The sequence below is a fragment of the Bos javanicus genome, chromosome 2, assembly GCF_032452875.1.
Source record: "Bos javanicus breed banteng chromosome 2, ARS-OSU_banteng_1.0, whole genome shotgun sequence".
Classification (NCBI taxonomy): domain Eukaryota; kingdom Metazoa; phylum Chordata; class Mammalia; order Artiodactyla; family Bovidae; genus Bos; species Bos javanicus.
In genome coordinates, this window is record NC_083869.1 from 86079092 (window position 1) to 86098596 (window position 19505).

Below are 19505 nucleotides of genomic sequence, written 5' to 3' on the forward strand. Positions count from 1 at the left end.
GCCGGCTGGATGACGTAGCCCGTTTACAGTGGGCTCTGTGGCAGTGAGAGTGTGCGTCAGCTTTGCGTAATCAGAGAGAGGAAAATGGGGCGTGTCTGACAGCTCAGGGGGCCCGCTGATTGGCTGGAGGGCGGCGGCGCCGGGGGCCCGGGCCGCCAGAGGAGGGCGGTGCCGTGGGCCTGATCCGGGTTTACTGGCGACCGGCTTCAGTAGGATGATCATGGCAGCTCGGATAGGTCAAAGAGCCGTGAAAAAGGTGGTCTCGGGATGCTGTCCGAAGTCGGCGGCAGCCGCCAGAGCCCCGGCTCCGGCGCAGGTGCCTGCGAGGAACGTCAGGTAATGAACAACGCGGGGCGCCGCAGCGAGGGTAATTTCTCCCTCCGTACGGCCTGTTGAGCAAGGGGACCCGGGACATTTGCGGTGAGGCAACCCACTCCAGTACCTTTGTCCGGAAAATCCCAAGGACAGAGGAGCCCCGTAGGCTACAGTCCATGGGGGTCGCAAAGAGTCGGACACGACTGAGCGATTTCACTTTTAGGCGGATCGGATGCGTTTCCGCGTATATGTAGACAAAGGGCCTACTACTGCCTTCGGCGAGTGACGGACTCAGGCCCCCTCTTTCCGCCCCCTTGGCCGGAGGGTCGCCAGCCTGTTCAGGCCGCTCCGTCTTGTGTTCGTGGTTCCCAGCCCTCGCGAGAGGCGGTGAATCCTTCCGCTCAGCGACTTGGAAGCAGCTGATAAAGCCACTTGATGGGGCGGGGAGGTGCCTTTGGGCTCTTCCGGTCTCCTCCCCTACGGCTTACAGCGGCTGATGGTTGTGGGAGTTTGTGGCCTGTCAGTGAGTCCCCTTTTGTTCCTTCAGGGTGTACGATGGCCAGAGGTGCTTTCCCCAGTTTCTGGTAGCGGTCTTTGCCCACCCCCGCTCCCACTTTGGTGCTAGCTAAACTAAACCGAAGCCGAAGTAGGGGACTTGGATTTTTTTTCCCCCTCCTATTTTAAGTTAGTAGTCCTGTAACCTTGACTCAAGAGTCTGCCTTCGATTTTCCAGGTTCTTTTTTGGTAGGTAATGGAAGAGGAGACATGAAAGTTTCCATATTTACACCAGTTTCCTTTTATTAATGACACGTCAACAAATTATGCTCGAATTTTTTTTAAAATTCTTAACATTTATATTCTATGTTCGAAAATTAAAGTTAACTTTTAAAATTAATTCGAAAGTAATCTGTACGGGATGGAGGGAGAAAACACACATCTGCTTGAGCTCCTTCCAGGACATTTAGAGTCAATGAATTTTTTAAAATATCAACAACTCAATTAACTCTAAATCCTTTTAGACATTTTTTGGTCGAAACTGAAATAAAATCATCTCACATCCTTCACTCTTGCTTTAGGAAATAGCTTTAAAAAGTTCCAAGCAGAACACTTTATCATACTTTACTGCTTGTATTGCTCTTATAAAATGCTGTTACTTTTGAGAAAAAAATTGCTTTAGTGATCAAATTAAGGTTTAAATTTCAGTCTATTTACTGTTTATGATAATGAAAAGGGAGATAATTTATGAATTCATTGCAAGGCTGATTCTGGCCTTTATTATAATACAGTATTTAGGATGTAGTACTGGAAGTTTAGGGACCAAAAAACTGTCCTTCTTTGGTTCAGTTTTCATTCCATGGTTTAAACATGTGTATGACTGTAAGGTTCTCATATTGTAGCTGAAGACATACTATTCTTGATAAAGTATGAAGATGGATGTGCTGTCCAGGACATTGTAACCATAATAGACAAACTGATCAGAAAACTCCTATTGTGCTCAGTCGTGTCCGACTGTTTGTGACCCCCATGGACTGTCACTTGGTCATTTTTCCTCCACCCACATAGCATCTGTTACATCTTACTTCCATCTCTAGTTCACTATTGCATTCTCTCTCATTCTGTTTTGTTTTGTTATTGCTGTTCTGTCTCTTAAGTCATGTCCAACTCTTGGCGACTTCATGAACTGTAGCATGCCAGGCTCCTCTGTCCTCCACTGTCTCCTGAACTTTGCTCAGACTCATGTCCATTGAGGCAGTGATGCTATCTAACCATCTCATCCTCTGCTGCCCTCTTCTCTTTTTGCCATCAATCCTTCCAAGCATCAGGGTCTCTTCTGATAAGTGGACTCTTCACATCAGGTGGCCAAAGCACTGGAGTTTCAGCTTTAGCATCAGTCCTTCCAGCGAATATTCAGGGTTTATTTCCTTTAGGATTGACTGGTTTGATCTCCTTACAGTCCACCCCTGATCTTCTTACTGAATAGCCCCAATTTCTTCAATCATTCTTTAACTCAATTTTCTCTTCCAGCCACACTATGGGATGTCAGTGTCCTTAAAGAAGTTTTATTCATACATAAATCATATTTTATATGAATCAAATGTTATATATAACATGAGATTTCACCAGGCCACTCCCTTCTCTCTTAAAAAAAATAACTTGAAGACTTGATTTAATGAAATATTATTCTCTTAGGTGGAACACTTTAAGAGCATCTCATTGAGAATAAATCCCAAATTGCTTTATACTGACCAGTAGTCCCCAGCATAATCCAGCTCCAGCCTCTCTCGCTAACAATTATTTCATTGTGCTCTTGCCCTGGCTTGCTATACTGCTGCTGCACTGTTAATCTTTTTGAGAGTCTGGATGCTGCCAGGCTCTTTCCCTACTACTTGGAATGGTTTGTATCCACCTCTCCTCCTCCCATGTACAGACACACACATATGTGTGTATGAGAGAGAGATCTTATATATGTGTACACACACATTATGTACATACATACCTATTTCACCCTTTACGTGGCTGCTGCTGTTTAGTTGCTCAGTGGGGTCTGACTCTTTGCAACCCCATGGGCTGCAGCACGCCCGGGTTCCCTGTCCTTTACCATCTCCCAGAATTTGCTCAAACTCATGTCCATTGAGTCAGTGATGCCATCCAACCATCTCATTCTCTGTCATCCTCTTCTTCCTCCTGCCTTCAATCTTTCCCAGCATCAGGGTTTTTTCCAGTGAGTTGGCTCTTCGCATCAGGTGGCCAAAGTATTGGAGCTTCAGCTTCAGCATCACTCCTTCCAGTGAATATTCAGGGTTGATTTCCTTTAGTATTGACCAGTTTGATTTCCTTGCAGTCCAATGTACTTTCAAGAGTCTTCTCCAGCACCACAGTTCAAAAGCATCAATTCTTTGGTGCTCAGCCTTTTTTATTTTCCAGCTCTCACATCTGTACATGACTACAAAAACCATAGCTTTGACTATACATGCCTTTGTAGGCAAAGTAATATCTCTGCTTTTTAATACACTGTGTAGGTTTGTCATAGTTTTTCTTCCAAGGAGCAAGTGTCTTTTAATTTCATGGTTGCAGTCATCACCCACAGTGATTTTTGAGCCCAAGAAAATAAAGTCTGTCACTGTTTCCATTGCTTCCCCATCTATTTGCCATGAAATGATGGGACCACATACCATGATCTTAGTTTTTTGAATGTTGAGTTTTAAGCCAGAGTTTTCACTCTTCTTTTTTACCTTCATCAAGAGGCTCTTTAGTTCCTCTTCTCTTTCTGCCATAAGGGTGGTATCATCTGCATATCTGACGTTATTGACGTTTCTCCGGGCAATCTTGATTCCAGCTTATGCTGCATCCAGCCCGGCATTTTGCATGATGTACTCTGCATATAAGTTAAATAAGCAGGGTGACAATATACAGCCTTGACGTACTCTTTTCCCAATTTGGAACCAGTCTATTGTTCCATGTCTGGTTCTAACTATTGCTTCTTGACCTGCATACGGGTTTCTCAGGAGGCAGATAAGGTGGTCAGGTATTCCCATCTCTTTAAGAATTTTGCATACTTTGTTGTTAACCTACACAGCCAAAGGTTTTAGCATAGTCAATGAAGCAGATGTTTTTCTGGAATTCTCTAGCTTTTTCTATGATCCACCAGATGTTGGCAATTTGATCTCTTGTTCTTCTGCCTTTTCTAAATCCATCTTATACATCCAGAAGTTCTCAATTCACATTCTGTTGAAGCCTAACTTGTAGAATTTTGAGCATTACTTTGCTAGCATGTGAAATGAGTGCAACTGTGCAGTAGTTTGAATGTTCTTTGACATTTCCCTTCTTTAGAATTGGGATGAAAACTGACCTTTTCCAGTCCTGTGGCAACTACTAAATTTTCCAAATTTGCTGGCATATTGAGTATACCACTTTAACAGGATCATCTTTTAGGATTTGAAATAGCTCAGCTGGAATAACTCCTCCTTATCCATTATGTCTCAGCTGAAATACAACCTCGGAGGACTTCCTGGATTACCCTATCTGAAGAAGGTCCTAATTACATGTCCTTACACCCATTTCTATTTTAGTGGCTTATTTAATCCTCAACTAGAATGTAATCTTTTTGTTTTATTCACCGTTATGTCCCTAGTGCCTGGCGCAGAATAGCAGCTCAATAAATATGTGAACTAATGCACAAATAGTAGTGTATAATAGTTATGCAATAATCTTACTGGTGTAAAGGCTAAAAATATATAGCTGAACAAGAGCATATCAGGCATCTGTATTATGAAGTACCCTAAACAGTTAACATTCTAATTACCTTGACATATGTTTCTACATATACACATGGGAATGGAGATTGGAAGGTAAAAGATAATTGAGCAATAGATCTGACAGGCCTGCCACATATCCAGTGGAGAGAGGGACCTAATTTCAGATCTCATGGAGTAGATCAAGAATTAAGGAAACCCCTGTGGATGCAGCTGGGAAACCAAGGTGGATAGATGAGTTAAAAATTGGACAATGAATATTCTCCCATCCTAGGGCAGGAATATGTTGTTAACACATGACTGCAAACTAAAAGCCAACTCTGAGAGATACCTTTTGTGTCTGAAGGCTCTAACCCTAACTGTAAGCTGGTATTTTTAGTTTTCTTTATGGTGCTCAAGAAGCTTATTTTTTGCATGTGTAATTTTTTTGGAAATATTCTAAGGTTGCAAACACCTGAAGTATGATTGTTATTTAACGGTCTCTAATTTGTTTCTTCTTAATTGTCAATGTTACTCAATCAGGTAATTTCTGTCTTTTTAGTTATTTGGCTTCCTGTGGTATACTGATGAGCAGAACTCTTCCACTACATACCTCAGTTTTTCCTAAGAAGATACACGCAAGAACCTTCTTCAGAATTGCTGCACCATTAATAAACAAAAGAAAAGAATATTCAGAAAGGAGAATTATAGGGTTTGTATATAGTAATAGATCTATTAAAAGAGCATGTTCACAATGTTCTTTAGAATATTGTGCCTCTTTTTTTCTAGATTCGTTTCTTACAGACCAAGCTCTGATTTTCTCACCCTTGCTATTTTATAAATACTGGTTGAATGAATATAATCATATGGTAACTTTATAGGATAGATTTAAATCTTGACATTTAAAGAAAATAAACTGTTTATGTCCTGCATTTTTGTACACTGTTCTTTTTTATAGTGGCATCATTACTGATATGTTGGGCCAAATATGTTTGTATAGCTCCCTCACCTACACACATACATAGGTAAGTATATATAAACATGCTAAGAGGCCCCTACCATCCAGAGCAGAGGTTGGCAAACTTTTTCTGTAAAGGGCCAGTTGGTAAATAGGTTTGTGGGCCATACTGTCTCTGTTGCAACTCTTCAACATGGTCAGCGTAGCCCAGAACTAACAGTGGGCATGGTTGTGTTCCAGTAAAACTGTTTACAGAGTCAGGCAAGAACCCAGGCTCCATCCACCTTGGTACTTTTGTAATTCCTTGGTCTTCAGGATCTCTTAAAAAGAAGCACCTGATGCTTAATCATATTGGTCCTGGAAGTGACACATAGTGCTTACTCTCAGATATTATTGGCAAGAAGTAGTCATGTGACAGCTGTTTAATTTGTAGCCTACTGGTGGCCAGCAAGAATGCCATGTAAAGCAAGCCTTAATACTTGGATAGGTAGACATCTTTGCCCCAGCTGGTATCTTAAAAACAGAAATGGCAACAGAAAGATGAGAAATCAAATAGTGAACTGGTCTGCTTTACTTTTGAATTACTAATAATTCTCTCTTTTACTGTGAACTTGTCATTTGACAGGCCTGCTGGGTGCTCTATATTGTTTCATTTAATTCTCACAGTAATCATGTGATCTAGGTATTTTCCCATTGTAAAGATGAAGAAACTGAAGCTGAGAAATTATGTTGTGTCATGACTCCAAAGCTTATTTTTCCCACCATATTTATTTATTCTTTCTTGCTTCCTTATTCTTTCTCGTACTAAAATTCTTTTTATTACAAATTGGTCTTATCTAATGATCACCTTCCCCCATATATTGTTTGACGTAAACACGTAATAGCTACCATTTATGAAGTGCTTAGTAAGCATTGTGCATTATGCCAAAACTATTTCCTTTAACCCTTAAAGTAACTCTGTAGAAGTATTTTTCAATTATGGATGAAGAAAACTGAGAGGTTAAGCAACCTAGTCAGGGTCATATGAAACTACTATGTTTTAGAATTGATATTTGAACATTATAGACTGTTTTTATGCAAATAGCTTCCAGGCTATCGGGTCTCATACATCTTCATGGGATTTATATTGGCATTTATTTCCAAGTGTCTGAGAACATGGGGAGAATAGATTAGGTTTATTTATTCTTTTCTCTGTGGGCCTCATTTCATGATCATAAAGATTCATTTAAATATATATAAACACTCATTCTGTCATATTCCAAACATACCCTTTTGAAATTTAGAATGTGGTTCTTTACTGCATCATTTTGAGATGAATTCTATTTTAGCAGTGTTGACTCTTTATAACCAAGAATAATACATGTCTGGTTTTCATCGTTCAGTTGTCTTTATATGTATCCACCATGTGGTTTTTTGTTTGTTTGTTTGTTTTCATTTAAACCCTGGTGTGTCTTTGTTGAATTTATTTCTAGGTATTTTGCGTTTGTATGTGACTATTTTCTACTTGTTAGTATAGAGACAGTATTAACTTTTATATATTTCTTAACAGGCTACCTAACTGAATTCTTGATTGATTGATTTTTGATTTGATAGTCATATCACCTGCCAGTTTATAATTTTGCCTAATTCTTTTCCACACGTGTGCTGATATTTCATGCTCTGATTTAATTTCTTTGACCATTTAGAACAATGTCAAATGACTGTAATGATGGCATCATTGGTTTCTTTCTAATGCTAATAGTAATGTTTCTTATATTTTACTATCTGTGAAGGGAATCATACAATGATTTTGTTTTGGCTAAATAATATGGTTATAATAATTCTTAGTACTGAACCATCCATACTATGTATGGTTGGTTGTATGTACTATGGATGGTTCATCCATACATCTTTAAATGAGTTGTATTTGATTGTTTTATTTTTTTAATATATTATTGGGATTATATTTGCTGGTATTTTACCTAGAAGTTTTGCTTCAGTACTCACAGGTAATATGGGTTTGTAGATTTTTTTATGTTCTTGGTGAAGTTTGGGTTGGCAGGGTGGTATGCTGGCTCAGAAAGAGTGAGAAATTTGCCTTTTTTGTATTATAGAATTGATTTTTTTTCTTAATTACAAAATGTTTGCATACTTGTATAAACACTTAACAATTTATAAGTATATATACTAGAATGAAAAGAAAAAAAGAAAAAAATAGAAAAAAAGAATTTAAAAAAGACACAAAAACTGAAAAAATAGAAATATATATATTAAAGAGTTAGTCTGTTTTTTAATCCTACTCTTTTTTTCCTGAATTAACAACTGGTAATTGTTTAATTTATATCCTTTTAGTACTTTTAAAATATATTTTCATTACAGACAGTCTATTAACATAATTATTTTCAGAAAAAGCAAATATCAAATGTTTAAAATTGAGGAATTACAGTATATACTTATATCCATTTCTCAAACGGAAAATAAATTGTATATAAAGCAGACAAGATATATACAATTTTATTTAAGAAATATTATAAAAAAAGAAAAAGAAATATTATAAGTGTATAGTATATTTCCTCGATCATTAAACACTTGATATTTGTGCCTTTTTTCATGTAGCAATATATTTTAAACCTCTTTGCTCTAAAGTATATGGTTGACCCTTGAAAGATGGGGGGTTTGGGAGTGCAGACCCCCACACAGTTAAAAAAAAAAAAAAAGTCATACTGCTATTTCTGTTTCAGAACAAGGAATTGATAAATGATTTATCCAAAGGCTGAATAGTTTGTATAAAATCAAGACTCAAACCTTAGTTTATTTGATTCCACATATTGTGGTTTCTAATTGAACACAAACTTTCCCCCACATTTAATTTAAAAATCTGTAAAACAAAAATACAAGTACTATATTTATCAAAAAAATTCTTATGTAAGTAGACCCACACAGGGCAAACCTGTGTTGTTCAAGGGTGAACTGTACATTTGATCTTAATCCTTTTAGGTAACTGATGAGTTCCACAGTATGAATGTACCATAATTCATCAGCCATTTATTATAAAGCAGTATTAATGTGTGTGCCAAATAACTTCTTGCCTCATACACAGTAAGTTTTATTATTTATTCAGTTTAAAGCAGGGGTCCCCAACCTCTGGGGTCTAATACCTGATGATTTGAGGTAGAGCTGATGTAATAATAATGGCAATAAAGTGTCCAATAAATGTTATGTACTTGAGTCATCCTGAAACCATCCTCTCTTCCCCATTCCATGGAAAAATTGTCTTTCACAAAACTAGCCCTTGATGCCAAGAAGGTTGGGGACCGCTGATTTAAAGTGTATATGTACTGTATAAATAGGTGCAGTTAACACCTTTCCTTTTTTTTTTTAAGTTATTCTATGCAGGAAATGTATGATGTGGTATCTGGAATGGAGGATTACAAGCATTTTGTTCCTTGGTGTAAAAAATCAGATATAATATCAAGGAGATCTGGATACTGCAAAACACGATTAGAAATTGGGTTTCCACCTGTATTGGAGCGCTATACATCAGTAGTAACCTTGGTGAAACCACATTTGGTGAAGGTAACGGTTTTGTTTTTTGTTTTTAAATATTCCTCAACTAGTGATATATTAAATGGATTAATGTATAATAGCTTAAGAAGATTTCCCTAAACTAATAGGAGGAGGGAAAAACAAACTTATATCACTTAAGTTGTGTTATTTTATGCAATATTAGCATTATTCTTTCCAAATAGAAATTTAACTAGAACATGGAAATGAGAAGCTTTTTCTTTTGTCCTTCTGTTGAGAACTGCTGACCCCTAGGAAAGATTCAGCCACACAAGTGAGAAATGTTTTAATTTAATATTGATACTTGTGCTTTTTTTTTAAGTTAAGGCAGGGAAAGTGGTGAGAGGATGAAGAAAGATAGAAAAGATATAAATGTGGAGAATATAAACATTGTTGAAGTCATCCTGCCATGTACCAGGTACTGAAATGCCAGGTACTGTTGCATGCATTATATTAATCATCTTACCCTTCTCAGAGAAGGGTACATATATAGAAAAGGTACTCAGACTTCAACACATGAAAAAGGAGAATTCCAGAGTTACATTACCATTTATTTTGACTTCCTAAAGTGCAGTGAACACACTTTGAAAGCTTGAGTTGTGTTTTGTGCCGCTTGATTTAGTGGTGGTATCATTTCTTGGTTATTGGCCAGAGCTAAGTGCCTTTTTCACCTCTTTGTCAGTCATTGAGGTCATGCAGCTGTCATACCAGAAAGAATATACTGTCCAGTGAAGCTAAGACATTGGAGTCCACCCTAGTCCCACTGTCAAAATGTCAACTCCACTTGAAAGTCTGCCCCATACCCCCCTGTTTGCCTCATAGTTTTGGAGTTTTTACCTACTATAGTGCACTGCCTCTCTTATAATAGCTAATGTATTAAGCTCTGTAGTGCTTTACTTGAATTGTTTAATCTTCACAACAGCCCTTTGAGATGCAAATTTTATTATCTTCCATCATCCTATAGTTGAGTATGCTAAGCCTTAGAAGAGTTAGCTAGCTTGCCCAGGGTTACACAGCCAAGACTCTGTAGTCTGACAACAGCGAATCTCTATAAATCTTACAATTGAGTCCCCTGACCTCAATCTCTTACCATTCAGATTCTTATAACTTCGATCTTAACATATCCTGCATCTAACTAAAGAACTCTAAAACCATATTATTTTCTCCCCTGGCTTTCTTCCTTTCCCTGACTCCATGAATGTACTGTATAGTACTTATTCCACGGCCCTGTGTCTTTGCATACTGTTCCCTCTTCTATCTGTAATGAACTTGATTCTTTGCCTGTTAATCCTTCAACTCCCAGCCTGCTTTTTCCCTTTCCTTTCATATGGCTAGTCTGTTCTACCTCGGTGATTCCTCTAGGCTTTGCATGTGCTTTATTTATTTCTCTTACCACTCTTTAGTATAACTTCTTTCTTCCTTTGGATTTCTGCTTGACAGAATCGAGCTACTTAAGGGAATGGGAGATCTTCTTTTTCATCTCTGAATCCTCAGTCATGAGGGCTTTTGTTTATGAAGTTCTCACTGCTGTGTTCCTGTGTTCCTGTATATCCAGATGTTCATAGTAATTTCAGTAACCTTCAGCACTGCCAAGGAGGCAGGAAACTTTTTTTTAATTGTAATAGTATGTATTATATATTACTATCTTAATTTTGGGAGGCTTAGAGAAATTAAGAGCCCACATAAATTTATACTGTGTATGTCTGATTCCAAAATTATTTTTCCATTAAAATAAGCTGCCTCACTTAATGTGCTAATTTATTATTTAAGGGCTTCCCAGGTGGCACTAGTGGTAAAGAACCCACCTGCCAATGCAGGAGACATAAGAGACTGGGGTTCAGTTCCTGGGTCAGGAAGATCCCCTGGAGGAGGAAATGGCAACCATCTCCATTATTTTTGCCTAGAGAATCCCATGGACAGAGGAGCCTGGCAGGCTACAGTCTGTGAGGTCGCAAAGAGTTGGACGTGACTGAAGCAACTTAGCATGTTAGCATGACCTAAAGATTAGGCAGCATTTGGGTTGTTCTGGAGACCCAAGGTACATGATTCCCAAATTATTTTTCTATTAAAATAAGCTGCCTCACTTAATGTGCTAATATTTAAAGACATATTTGAGAATAAAACAGGTGTGTTCAGTTTTAAATTTTCCCTGGGCTCAGAGTCTAGATCTTAATACCTAATGCACATATGTGACATACAATAAAAATTAGAACCAAGAAAGCAACAAAAGCTATGTGACATTTTTTATTAGCTGCCCCAAATGTGCCTGTGACTTGACATGTGAGTGATTCTACATAAATCATGTAGATTCATCTGTCTGTCATGGCCAGAAGCCTGCTTGCTGTGTTCAGTATCTCTGTTAGGAATGAGATCATTGGCAGTATTGTCCCTATCAAAACATACCAGTAAAAATCTGTGGGTCCTTGGGCTAGGTTATTGATACAAGTATAAGCACTGCCAAAATAGTCAGAGAAAGGTGCTATATGGTAATGATTATTCCCAACAGCTGTTTCTCCCTTACTATTAAATTTCTTATAAGCTTCATACATGATTGTAAAGAAGGATGTAAAGTTGTAAAAAATTAGACATAAAAGTAAATAGAGTGCTTGCTTCAGCAGCAAATATACTAAAATTGGAACAATATAAAGAAGATTGGCGTGATCCCTGCACAAAGATGAATGCAAATTCATGAACCATTCCATATTTTGAGGAGCTCATTGTGGTACTCTGTGACCACCTAGAGGGGTGGGGAATTGGGGAGAAGTTCCAGAGGGAGAGGGTATATGTATAGTTATGGCTCATTCACATTGTTGTATGGCAGAAGCCAACACATTACTGTAAAGCAATTATCCTCCAGTTAAAAAAAAAAAGGGTCATCCCTGGTGGTCCAGTGTTGAAACCCCACTTTTCCACTGCAGGGAGCACAGGTTTGATCCCTGATCGGGGGACAAAAGATACTACAAGCCACAAGGCACAGCCAAAAAAAAAAAAGTAAATAAAGTTGGATAACTGAAATAATATTTTATTATAGATTTTTGATGGTTTTAAAAATTAGGTGTTCATTATTGAACCAAGTATAAAGCCAAACGCTTTGGGGAAAAAAATTTTTTTTTTAAATACGAACTAGATTTATTTAGAAGAAACTTCACAGATTGTGGACCATTTCAGAAGGCAAGAAGCCTTGAAGAGATTTTTTTACTTTAATGACTGTTATTTTTTGTGTCTAAATAAAAAACTTTCACTGGTTTCCATATTAAAAATTAAAATTTTTTTTATAAATGTGAATGGAGCATTTCTTTTAAAATGCTTTTTAGTATGGGTGCAGTTTATAAAGATTCTACAGTAGTGAAAGTAAAAGTCGCTCAGTCGTGTCCAACTCTTTGCAAACCTATGGACTATATAGTCTGTGGAATTCTCTAGGCCAGAATACCGGAATGGGTAGCCTTTGCCTTCCCCAGGGGGTCTTCCCAACGCAGGGATCGAACCCAGGTCTCCCTCATTGCAGGCAGATTCTTTACCAGCTGAGCCACCTGGGAAGCCCAAGACTTTGAAACAAGAGTTAAAAAATAGCCTGCTTTTGAGGGAACATAGCATATATATTCTTGAGGTCAATTGTCTACTAGTACAATAAGGCCCAGATGGCATCTTAGGATAGTAAATAAAGAAGTGGAACTTCATTCAAGGTCATAACCAGTTCTGACAGTGTTTTAGGTAACTGTGGTCCTGGCCACTGTTTTTCACACTGTGGAAGGCAACTCTTGGATGGGTCTCAACTGGCATTTTTTAATGCTAGAGAATGGGACATGTCAGATTGCACTGCACATAGTATCACTGTGTATTATGTTTCAGTGTACACACGTATGTGAAATAATGAGCACTGAAGAGATGAGAGGTCAGAAAGCAGTCAGGACTAGACTTAACAAGAAAACTGGAACCAGAGAGGCCCCTAGAGATAAAGAATAGTGAGTTAGAGAAAGAGTAAATGTGATTGATAAGGAAGATCTTTGGGCAGGCAAGAATTACAGAATTGTTCTAGGGATCTATGCCAGATTCCTTACAAGTATTAAATTTAGCCATCTCATAGTGATGGTAAAAAAATAGGCATTATGCTCATTTTACAGGTTAAGGAAATACAGGGAATTAACTTGTTCAGGATCACTAATAAGTGGCAGAGCTGGAAATAAACTTCCAGATAGTAACTCCCTATTTTGTTGTAGGGGGAGAACTTGAAGTAGCACAGTGGGTGAAGCAGTGGAAGAGAGAACTAGTAGTAATCTTGGGACTCCCAGGAGAAAGGAAAATGGCTTATGTCAGCAAGAGATCTCTTCCTAGTACCAAGCTAAGAGATCTTTTTGTCACCTGTGGTCTAATCTATAAAAATATTTACTTTCAACAAAAGCATCCTCAATTATAGATTCTGGACAATCCAACTGGTATTTTACTGTTTTTTGTTTTGTTTCGTTTCATTTTGTTCTAGGCATCCTGTACTGATGGGAAGCTCTTCAATCATTTGGAGACTGTTTGGCGTTTTAGCCCAGGTCTTCCTGGCTACCCAAGAACTTGTACTTTGGATTTTTCAGTAAGTCTCTCATAAAGCTCTTTATTTGTTCCAAATATCAAATAAAGTTGGTAAAGAAGGAGTAATTCATTTTTATTAGAATCCAGATGCTATAATTAGTAAACTGCATGCATAGCAACTGGGCTTCCCAGGTGGCTCAGTGGTAAAGAATCCGCCTGCCAATGCAGGAGACGCCAGAGATTCAGGTTCAATCCCTGGGTCAGGAAGATCCCCTGGAGTAGGAAATGGCAGTTCACTCCAGTGTTCTTGACTGGAAAATCCCATGGACAGAGGAGCCTGGTGGGCCCCAGTCCATGGGGATGGAAAGAGTTGGACACAACTGAGCAACTGAGCGTGCTCGCATGCATGCGCACGTACACACACACACACACATACACTTATGCATAGCAATTACTATAAGACTTTTTTTTTAATCTCAAATTTCTGAGTATTGAATATTCATCTTTTTCTGCACTGATTTTTTTTTTTTTTGGCACTAATTTTATAAGACAGAATGCTAGGGGAAATTCCCTGGCAGTCCAGTGGTTAGGAGTCTACACTTCCACTGCAGGGGACACTGGTTCCGTCCCAGGCTGGGGACTAAGATCCCTCATGCCGCATGGCACAGCCAAAAAAAAGGAAAGAATACGAGTGACCTTTTCTCTTTTTCTCTCTTTCCGGAAACCTTGAATGCCTTCTCTATTTTCTAATTTTTACAAGTCCATAGATTATAAGACACATGTCTTGCTTACTACCAGCTTAATAACAGTGTAACACCAAATGAAATCTGTACATTGATCTGCGTCTTATGAATTGCAGAAATAAAATTCAAAAGAAAAATATATTTTTAAATTTAATACTATGGTATTGATATTTTCTTGTTCATATCACCTTAGCTATAGAAAACTTAAAGTCACTTGTGTGGCTTTTTATTTATTTATATGAGTTGATTCCTGTATTTACAGCTCAGGCTTACATTTTAAAATATGGTTATAATTTTGAGTAAATTACTGTATGCTGGTCTCAGCTCTTAGGTTGCTTTCATTTTCATTTCATAATTTTTTCATAAAAATTACTGAACAGTAATGGAACACTTGGGGAAATTTGAATGAAACCTCAGTAGAGTAGATAATAGCATTATTATCTAGTAATATTAACTCTGTCTGTTAATCTCCTGGTTATAATTGCACTGTGGTTATATAAAACCTGGGTGGTGGGCATATGAGAAATCTTAGTAGTATTATTGCAACTTTTTAATAAGCAAAATTATTTTAAAATTAAAACTTTTAAAAGTAGATATTTCATCCTTAAGGCATTATTTCTCAAACTGGTTGCTTTGAATTCAGTCTTGAGGGGATATAAATGAAATTTAAATCCTTGTCTACTTTAAGATTGAAGCACCTTTGCCATCTAGTTTGTGGATTAACCTCACCTTTCTGGTATTCAGTTCAGTTCAGTTCAGTCACTCAGTCGTGTCCGACTCTTTGCGACCCCATGAATCGCAGCACGCCAGGCCTCCCTGTCCATCACCAACTCCCGGAGTTCACTGAGACTCACGTCCATCGAGTCAGTGATGCCATCCAGCCATCTCATCCTCTGTCATCCCCTTCTCCTCCTGCCCCCAATCCCTCCCAGCATCAGAGTCTTTTCCAATGAGTCAACTCTTTGCATGAGGTGGCCAAAGTACTGGAGTTTCAGCTTTAGCATCATTCCTTCCCAAGAAATCCCAGGGCTGATCTCCTTCAGAATGGACTGGTTGGATCTCCTTGCAGTCCAGGGGACTCTCAAGAGTCTTCTCCAACACCACAGTTCAAAAGTTATGGGAATAACCTATCAGAGGGATCACTTCCCTCCCTTACTTCCTTTTGGGAAGTCGTGTCTGACTCTTTGTGACCGCACGAACTGTAGCCTGCCAGGCTCCTCTGTCCATGGAATTCTCCAGGCAAGAACACTAGAGTAGGTAGCTATTCCCTTCTCCAGGGGATCATCCCAACCTAGGGATCGAATCCAGGTCTCCCTCATTGCCGGTGGATTCTTTACCAGCTGAGCTACCATTTCATTTTGGGAAAGAAGATAGCTCTTAAAGGGACACACTAATAAGAAGCCAAAGTGATAAATATGATATTCATTTAGCAAAGCTTTTTTTCCAGTTTTTTTTTAACTTAATAAAATCAGATTCTTTACCATAAAATGAGATTCATTGACTTTGTTTTACTTACGTTTGTTGTGCAGCCACTGTTGTGCTTACTGCAGTAAATAGGTCTCCCTCTCATTGATGTTAAAAATCTCACCTAGACAGAGGCCCATATTGCTCTGCCTTAGGTATTGGGCCAATTAGCTCGTTTCACTGTGTAAACACCATTACCCTAAGTAGAGATTTAGTAAAAGAAAGGTCTTTCTAAAATAGTTATTAACATTTTCCTACAGATTTCTTTTGAATTTCGCTCACTTCTACACTCTCAGCTTGCCACGTTGTTTTTCGATGAAGTTGTAAAGCAGATGGTAACTGCCTTTGAAAGAAGAGCGTGTAAGCTGTATGGTCCAGAAACAAACATACCTCGGGAATTGATGCTTCATGAAGTTCATCACACGTAAAGAAAAAAGGAAATGGTCACCTACTCGTATCTAGTTTATTCACTTTTAGGAAGTGCTTTCATCATTTGCTTTCAGAAGTCAGAAAGCATTTGTCAAACCCAGCTTTGATTATAAACCCATACTGTTGAAAATTTGCACTTGGAATATGGAACCACATGTACATAGAATTCAATCAAGTATAATTCAGAGTAGTTATGTATATTAGCATATTTACAATAATAGGATGTCATCACTGTTGCTGGAATACTGATATCACTCTTTTGAGCAGAAATTGAAACTGTAAATGTAAACCTTTTAATTATTACCTCACCTGAAAGAGGTTGGTTGAGATACTTATGCAGTGTGTACTATATTAACCATATCACGTTTTAAGTTATTAATTTCAGACTATTTATAACTTATTGTCTTAGGGCCTGCCTCGTGGCTTAGGATATTTGAGTAATCATCAGATATTTAAAGTAAAAACTTTGACTTAAAAATATTGTTAATGAAGGTTCCCTGGCACTTTTCTCATTTTTGAATTGTTCCTATGGATAGTAGTAGATAATTCAGTATTATACTAAGGTTAGCTTCCAGATAAACAATTATTTTTTATTTTTATTTTTTGGTGAGTGGTCCAGAGAGTATTTTTTTGGTCCAGAGTTTTAAGTTACTTTTCTCATAGTTTGCAACCCTCTCCCTGATACTTTGACTGCTGTGTCAGTAATGCTGAATCTGTGTCAAATTTTGTCTACAGCAGTGGGCAGTAGATCAAGATAAGTTGGTTGATATGTCTGCAGCACCATGCATCCTTATTTTCTATTTATTGTGTGTATTCACTTTCGATAATGTATTTCAAACTGATATTTTTGTAAACAAATCAACGTAAGGACTGAAGTGGTAACTTAATAAAGTTAATTTGTTTATTTTTTGTACAGTTATTTTGGTTATTGAAATGTCTCAAAATACTTTAACAAAAACAAATCTGGGCAAAATTCAGTCTTCCTTTAATCGGTATTAATCCCCTTCCCTTCCTTCATCCCCTACCCAACAACCCTTTTGCATTAATCATCCTTTGTTTCCTCAGATCAGCCAAGGACTTCATGGTTAGTTCCCTCTATGAATGCATATTTGCATTAATCTATTGTAAGTGGCTGCTCTCTGGTACATGGTAGGTATACTATGGTGAAGGATTCATATAGTCCACTCACATGGAGCTTGGTTTGTGCCTTCACACAGGTAAAGTAATTTTCCATTTACAAATGAAGTGTTTTCCCAGGGCATAAGTAGTTTTTATATAATTATGTACCTTTTGGGACTTTCTTGGCGGTCCAATAGTTAAGACTGTAAGCTTTCACTGCAGGGAACACGGGTTCAATCTCTGGTCAAGGAACTAAGATCCCATATGCCAGATTTTTTTTTTTAACCGTGTACTTTTTAAATGAGAAAAGTATTGGTTGTTTTTCTTTTTAAGTGACAAAGATAAGATCTAGGTATTTTTTTCCCGGCACAGTACTACTCTGTGTATGGAAATAAGAACCTGTACTTTACTACTATTCTTACAAATGCCATAAGTCAGTTCTTAGGTTCAGAATCTAACTTAGTGGTTGTACATAACTGGCTGGTATTATGATAATACGTAGATGGTATTTTAGTGAGGGAACCCAGGAATGCACAAATATTGCCTTGATCTAGCCATCCTTTTGACCCATGAGGTTCCCCAAGTATCATTAGAATGTGAGTCTTAGAAGTAATAGAGAAAACCCAGGCAGTCTGGCTCCAGTATCTATGCTCTCGTGTTTGCTCTGATGGCTGTGACCTGTGGAGTTAAGGTGGCGCTAGTGGTAAAGAACCCACCTACCATTTCGGGAGACATAAAGAGACCTGGGTTTGATCCCTGGGTCCAAAAGATCCCCTGGAGAAGGGAACAGCAACCCACTCCAGTATTCTTGCTTGGAGAATCCCCATGGACAGAGGAGCCTGGCAAGCTATATACGTCTCATGGGGTCCCAAAGAGTCAGACACGACTGAAGTGACTTAGCACACAGGCACACACCAATGAAAATTCAAAAAAAAAAAAAAAAATTGGGGGGGCATCTATGCTTTCCATATCAAAAAGGGGAAAAACCCCACCACCTTTAGAAACTTCTTGAAGTGGCATCTGGTCAGTGAAATCTGAGGGGAAGACTGGGATAGGACATACCAGATAAGACTTTTGTCTCTGTGGAAAGAAACTTGGAAGAGAAACTTCTTAAGTTTTTGCCTGGTTACGTGAGGACATGAAGTTTGCAGCTACATCTGCAATCTTTTCACAAAAAGGGAAGGGGCATTGATTCCAGAAAAGCCAATTCATAACGCTAACATCAAGGGTTGAATGAACCAACCTAGTAGTGGGCACTCTGGTTATGTGAGATAACAGACCTCTAGTGTTTAAGTCACTTAGAGTTGGGTGTTCTGTTACTTGCAGCCACTCTTTCATCCTGCTCCAGTCTGGACTGGTTGCTCTCCAGGCTGTTGTGCAGCTTTAACCCCTGGCAGGCATGCTAGAATTATCGCCCCACCCTCCTCTTGGGGTACTTACTTCCTGAAATTTGGCTTCCTTTTTATTTTTTTAACTCTCAAAATGCAAAAGTAATCATCTAGTGGCTTCCTAAGAAAGGGTAAATGGGAGCTAAATTTTTAGAATCCTTGAGTATCTGAAGATGTCATTGTTTTATAACTTATTTGAGGCTAGAACTCCACATTAAAAACAGTCCCCCCCTCCCCCATAATTTGAAGATCTGACTTCATTGTATTCTGGCAGCTGGTGCTGTCCCTGAGAAATCTGATGACATTCTTATAATCAGTACTTCTAACATCCTTTTTTTGATCTCTGGAAACTTTTAAAATTTACTCTTTGAGTAGTCTGAAAATTGGAGAAGGAGATGGCAACCCACTCCAGTATTCTTGCCTGGAGAATCCCATGGACAGAGGGGCCTGGTACAGTCCATGGAGTCACATGGAGTCGCACAGAGTCGGAATGACTGAAGTGACTGAGCAGGGGCAGTCGAAGATACATGCCAATCTGCCTTGCTGCCTATGTTAATTGTGTTGGGCAACTTATGGATCCTTTTAGTTACAGGCTTATTTCTTTGAGTCCTGTGGAATTTCTGTGAATTATTTGTTCAATAATTTCCTCCTGTCCATATTCTGTGGTTCTTTCATTCAGAAATTCCTAAGTAATTAGACTTTCTAATTCTTGTATTAAATCTGTATCTTTTTACTTCCTATTTTCCATCTGTTTTTGTTCTGCCTTTTAGATTTCTTCAATTCTATCTTCCAGCCC

The 19505-nt window shown here is 38.3% G+C and overlaps 1 protein-coding gene and 1 non-coding gene across 2 annotated transcripts; both read left to right on the forward strand.

Annotated features, from left to right (window-relative positions):
• The first annotated feature begins 111 nt into the window (after positions 1-111).
• COQ10B (coenzyme Q10B) lies at positions 112-17115 on the forward strand. The gene is made up of 5 exons (XM_061380828.1): positions 112-336; positions 5110-5259; positions 8868-9060; positions 13526-13627; positions 16034-17115. The coding sequence occupies exons 1-5, from the start codon at positions 215-217 to the stop codon at positions 16199-16201; spliced, it is 735 nt and encodes a 244-aa protein (XP_061236812.1). The 5' UTR covers positions 112-214; the 3' UTR covers positions 16202-17115.
• LOC133236038 (U6 spliceosomal RNA) lies at positions 11655-11756 on the forward strand. The gene has a single exon (XR_009732710.1). It is a non-coding gene; the product is annotated as a U6 spliceosomal RNA (small nuclear RNA).
• Positions 17116-19505: the final 2390 nt, after the last annotated feature.